The 6352-nt window shown below is 35.3% G+C and overlaps 1 protein-coding gene across 1 annotated transcript; it reads right to left on the bottom strand.

The window, feature by feature from the left end:
• Nucleotides 1-1661: 1661 nt before the first annotated feature.
• FLN1 (fructokinase-like 1) lies at nucleotides 1662-4381 on the bottom strand. Its single transcript, XM_088101161.1, has 2 exons — nucleotides 3525-4381; nucleotides 1662-2632 (listed from the first exon to the last, which is right to left on the bottom strand). The coding sequence occupies exons 1-2, from the start codon at nucleotides 4236-4238 to the stop codon at nucleotides 1940-1942; spliced, it is 1407 nt and encodes a 468-aa protein (XP_087957287.1). The 5' UTR covers nucleotides 4239-4381; the 3' UTR covers nucleotides 1662-1939.
• Nucleotides 4382-6352: the final 1971 nt, after the last annotated feature.

The raw sequence follows: 6352 nt of genomic DNA, 5'->3' as shown, positions 1-6352 counted from the left end.
GGTATTAACGTCCAACAATTCTACAAATGTTTGCATCTTACTTATATAAAAAAGATGATCACGCCCGCGCCTTTAGGTAACAATGGGTTGACGATATGATATTCACCATAGGTAAATGACAATTTTCTTGTAGGTGAACCTATAAAGTTAAAATTGGTAAATAGAACTTATTTTATAATGGAACAAGAATAATAACTTTACCTGCACAAAATGAGATCCATGAACATGTCCTATACATAGTAATCGATGTTGTTGTCTTATATCAGAAGGTGATGTATTGTGTAGTGGAAAGATCGTATAATTATGATCATATGATAAATAGACTAAGATGACATTATATCGATTAGTAATAGCATAACCAATGTCTGGTATATTCATCCACTTGTCCGTATTAGCCTCTAAGCAATGAAATAAATTGTTAGGAAAGAAAAAGGTGAGACATAATAAGTAAAGTGTCCACTGACTAAGTTCTTTAAACAAGTCATGTCGGATAAGGGGCCACTAATCTAACATAATTACTCTTTTTTTGTGCATGCACAAATTTAGTCTTTTCATTTTGTTTTTTTGGTGATGAAGTTTCATTAATAAAATCTTACTAGGTTTCATTGTTATAGTATTTAAGATGAAACATGTGCCTACTTGCTTTCAATTCAGGTTACTACTCTTTTGTTAATTAATTTGATATATTACTTCGAATTAATAATACCGCGTGAATCATGCACTGTATTTTTGTTTAATTTGTATTATTATAAGCTAAAAATTTTATATAAATAAAGAAAATAGTATATGTAAATTAAATAAAATAAAGTAATTAAAAAGTAAACCACTAAACTATGAACTTTGTAAAATATAAAAAAAAATTAAACTTAATTTTACATTCTGTTGATAAACATCGTCACCTTGAATATATAAAATGTTTACCATAATTTCTTTTAGAGTTGCAACATATATTAAGGAATAATGCTATTTTGACATTTAATAAATTCATATAAATAGTTGAGATTCATTATTTTATCTTTTTCTTTATTTTTTACAATTACAAAACATTAGTTTTTCTTGTAACACATTAACTCTTAAAAACAGTTTGTAAAGTGGTTATTTTAGTGTAAAAAAATCATCTTCCTTAATTAAGATCCAACATTTTTCTTCCATTTTCCAAACATCCAAGTACAAATTTATTCTTCGATGGTTATTGGTTCCTAGAGCACTAGAAGATAATTTAATAAATAATAAAACTTATTTGAATTTACTATTATGTAATACATGATAACAATTTTCTTTCAAAAAATTTGGATAAGAAATACATTTATCATAAGTTGTGATTGGTGGATCTATAATAAATTCTTCACTTTAATCAATTTAAAAGTTAATAATAATTGTAGACCTATAATATAAAAATGGTATATCTTAACCCTCCATGAAAGTCATGTATTTGGCTTTTCTAAAAGCTTGTTTTTAACTCAATATATAAGTTTATTTTAGTTTATATAAACATAGCTTGTCTTCTGTTTTGCTGTTTTATTTCGGTCCAGGTTGTAGGACACTGCTTATGTTTGTACTGTCACACTAAAGCACTCCCATGCTCTTAAATGGAGAAACTTGCAAATTGTTGCATGAACAGAACGATGGTGCATAAAACTAAAGCAGAAGAAGGTCAAAAATAAGGAAGAAAGGGAAGATCATGAAGAATACAAAGTGTTACAAGAAGAGTGTACATTACAGCTATTACCTACAAAAATTTCAATTGACACCCTGCCTTCTGTGATTGAAAAGTGGTGGTGCCAATGAAAACGACCAAACAACTTTGGTAGTCTAAGCACTTTGTCTGTTCTCATTTCATATGAAACACTTACGGACATAACCCAAATAATCAAACAATAACTACCAACTAAGGCCTTAGGACTCTGCTAAGCTCTATTGAAGTTACAGAAATAATTAATCACCACATGGAAGGCACGTAAACTTGTTCTTTGAGGTTCTGAGTAGCACTTTCGGTAGGAAAACCTCTAACAGCACCAATAGTCCATTGGGCTATAATTCCTGCTGCAACAGCAAAGCGTAGTTGTCTCTCCAAAACATCTTGACTTTCAAACATCTGTGGGCAAGTAGTTAGCTTTCTTAAAATAGCAGCTACAATAGCATCACCTGAGCCAGTTCTATCACATGTGAACGGAGTTATGAGCACGTCTTCAGTTCCAACCACAGATCCATCAAAAGAAGGGGTATAGTAGTGAATTCTAATGGTTCCATCGGTTACAAAGAGGAATTTAAGTCGATCATGCCACAAAGGTGCAACTTCTTCAGGAGTGTAATGGTAATACTCTTGTAAATTCTTGGTTTGTTCATAACTTTCAGCAAAGTATTGTGGCCTGTAATTTCTCTTCCTCTCGTAATATTCTTCATCTAGAAGGAATTCTAGCTCACTTCTTGAAACTTCAATTATGTCTGCTTCATTCCATGCTTTTTTTATTATTTCTCTAGTCTCATCGCGAGATCTCCACAGGGATAATGGCAGATTTAAATCAAAGAATACAAGACCACCAAACTTTCTTGTCCATTTAATTGCTCTGAATAGTGTTGATTCCATAGTGGGGCATGTCAGAACTTCTGAATTGAAATGGAAAATCCTAGCCTGCGGTAGTCCACACAAAAGAAGTCACAACAAACTCAGTGTACACTTCACACAACAAACAATGCAAAAGAGTCTCACTCTTGCTGCAACAAATCTATGAAGTTATAACACCCAAAGTAACAAATTCAATTTCCCTACCCAGTACATCCTATGACCATGGTTGAATTGTGATAAAAATTATGTATCGGAGAACTTATATTTTGCACTCTTTGTCCATCAATAATTTCCTTTAATCTTCCTCCATCTTAAATTATCATCCTTCTCACACTACTTGGTAAGCACACATTAAATTTCACCCATCCTTTTTGTACTGCATAAAAGATTACCTGCTATTCTCATCCCCTTTTCGTGGAAAGTGGAGCTTGTTCAAAATAAACACTTGGTGCCGCCACACTCAGCTTAATGATAATTGTTTACAGCATTAACAAGTCTATACATAATTGCTAAAAGCATTTTCAAGTCCAAGAAATATGCAGCTGCAATATTGAAAATCCCGTAACCAACCCAATCAAGAAATATTTATACCAAAGCTCATATCCAACTAGTCCCAACTGTAAATCTTTATGACTAGAATTCTCGATCAACTTCCTCCAAATTAAATTTTGCAATAATAATGTTATTATATTACTGAAGGGTGATCTTTTCAGTTAGCTACAGGAGCTCCAATCCTGTTTCATGGTAAAAAGTATTGCAGAAAACAGAGCAATGGAGGAGCATGGGGGAATTCACATTATTTCCTTTCCTCCAGTTCAATAAAAGCCTTGATTGATTAGCTTGTTCAATTAAACTTCTAAACACATTCCTACGACAATAATTCATAGGCACATCAGTGAGTAGCGACTACAACAAACTAGGCCTAGACATAAAACACTAGAAGAATCAAAACAAATACCTCTTTCAAAACTGCAAGGTTGAGTTCAGATGCAAGAAGTGAGTTCTCAGCAGAGTCCTTGACGGTCTCCATCTTCATCCCCCCCTCCTCAAACTTCACCTTCATATATGCGCACCCTGTCCTGCGGCCCTCATCAAACTTAACCCCTCTTGTCTGCACCCTCTCCTTGTTCATTGTCAGCACCAAATCCTCCCCGAACTCGTCCCTACCAACCTTCCCCAAAAACGCGGCACGCCCCCCAAGCCGCACGTGCGCCACCGCCACGTTAGATGGCGGCCCCCCCGGCGCCCGTGCAAACTCTGGTGGCTTCCACTGCAGCATCTTCCATTCCGAGTATTTGTCCGGATGCATCGGGTACATCTGCACCCGCACCCCAGGGATGAACTCCCTCTGCGCCGCACCGAAGCAGCACACCAGCGGCGGATCCTCGTAGGGGAAGTCGATGCCGTCGTCGTAGTCGAACAGCTCGTCGTCCTCTGAAGGTTGTTCCTTCTTGGCCTCTGCGTTTTGGTGTTCCCGCGTGTCGTTTGCGGGTGGTGTTTCGGGTTGTGAGGGTTTTTTCTTTCGGCCGCGTCGTTTAGGGGTTGGGGACTCGACGGTGGAGCGTGTCGTTTTGAGTGGGCGCGTCGTTCTGAAGAAAAAGCGTTTGGGTGGGGTTGGAGAGTGAGGGAATGGAAGAGAGAGAAGAAGGTAGTGGTGGTGAAGGGACGCCATTTTTTGGTTGATGGAAGTAATCGTTAGCAGGGTTATCAGTGATGATTGTTTTTCGGCTCTGTGAAGGGCGTTATCGGGTCAAGCTAGCTGGTTCAAAAGAACAGGGTAGGAATGGGTTTTCGCTAGATGTTTTACAGTAGATGTTTTAGATGTTTGTTAAAAGAGCAAGGATAGCTCTCACATGTAGTAGAGCTAAAATGATTTTAAAACATAAATTTTAAAAAAAAAGAAAACAAGAAACAAGAAAGATAATATCAAATAAATATAAAAAAAATTATGCATGTCAAAATATATTTTTCTTGTTAAAAAGGAAACAAAAATAATAGTATGGCATCCTTAAAAAAAATCCTCCAACTTTACGATCCACTATTTTTATATTTTATTATTATATTATTATTTTTATTATTCTTATATTATTATTATTATTATTATTATTTACTTTACACTTCACTTTAATAATATAATAATATATATTAAAGTTTTAAATTAAAAGATAAAATAAATTTAATTAAAATATTATTATTTTAGGTTATTAAATTATTATTATTATTGGTGGTTTTTATTTTCATCGAATTTATTTGAAGGGAACTCATTTTTCTTTTATGTTCATCATAGTTCTAATTTTGGTAATTTATGTTTAATTAGATCTCCTTTTATAACGTCTAAATTATTAGCGATAAATTGAACATGTTGACAGTGTTTGAATAAGTCATTCGATTATTGCTTACATGGTTATCATGTCTAGTGAGAATTGCTTACACGGCTGACTCAATAGATAGTGACGAGTTCGGCCAAACAAGCTCAGCCACAGGAGTTTGACAACAAGAGCTAGCCCACACAAGCTCGGCCACATAAGCTTGGTCATAGGAGCTCGGTCACAAGAGCTCATCCACAAGAGATCGGCCACGTGATCTCATGCTCATGACCATAAATATAGGAGCTCGGTCCTCCTACACAGTGTGAGTTGGTCAAGCTCTTGCAGCCAAGCTATTGGTACCGAGCTCTTATGGTAGAGTTCCGAGTTCATGTTGCAGAGCTCCTATGGCCGAGTTCTTGTGGCCAAGCTTGTTTGCCTGAGTTCTGGTTGGCCAAGCTTGGGTTGGCCACGCTCTTGTGGCCGAGCTCAAAATATGAGGGTTCATGCTTTGTAGACCTTTCAGTTCAATGAACTTTACTCTTATGTGCACCCTTCGTTTTAACTTTATTCAATGGAGGTATCATTAATGTCATAGCAAGACAAACAATTTCAAGTAACTTTTGTTTGATATTCACTTTGAATCGTTCTCGCATCATATCAAGTTCACGTTAATGCATAACTCTAGCTGCGATTCAATTGATAAAATATTTGAAAAGCTCAATCTAATCCACATGATATGAATTTCAGTCGGAGGAATCACTCTAGGGTCAAATTGTGCTAATTCACAAGCATAGGGTAGACCATATATTCGTCTCAAAACTTGTCCACAAGTTTCCTTATCCAATCATATATGTTTTACTCAATCAAACTCCTCAACAATGAGTCCCAAAGCATATCTCAATACACGTCCAACTAGTATTTTATATCTGGTTCCTTTAAAAGCTTCACTCATAAGATTAAGATTTTTTCAAAGAATGTCTTTATCTGATTATGTTGCAAGATGATGATGTTATAAATAACATCCCAACATCAACAAAGGTTTTCCATACTTCTTCAGGCTCTAGTGGGTAGACTCAACTCTAACATAAATGACATGAATAATATCATAAAACATATAACAAAAACAACTAAATAAAATAAGACTAAAACATAGATGTTTGATGTTGTGTTTCCTAAATGCATAACTTGGTTTGTCCACGCCTTTACAAAGTATGTCTTATACGGAATAATCCAAGACTGATTCACATATTCAAAAAAAATAAAGACCATAAACTACAAGCATACTGAAGGCGATCAACATAATAAGTAAACATTGACTCTTGTTCACAATCCATGACATTTTCCCATGCTTCTATCACGACATCTCATGCCTCAACAAAATCCACTACATTTTGCACTTGGCTTTCACATTTTTCAGAATGTGGAAGCGACATAGGAGATGATAATGTTCAAGGAATACAATGTTAATGACATTCAT

Source organism: Vigna umbellata, chromosome 11 (genome assembly GCF_029865625.1).
Source record: "Vigna umbellata cultivar VRB3 chromosome 11, Vumbellata_1.0, whole genome shotgun sequence".
NCBI lineage: Eukaryota > Viridiplantae > Streptophyta > Magnoliopsida > Fabales > Fabaceae > Vigna > Vigna umbellata.
The sequence above is the reverse complement of the archived record's forward strand: the minus strand, read 5'-3'. Positions and strand labels throughout refer to the sequence as shown.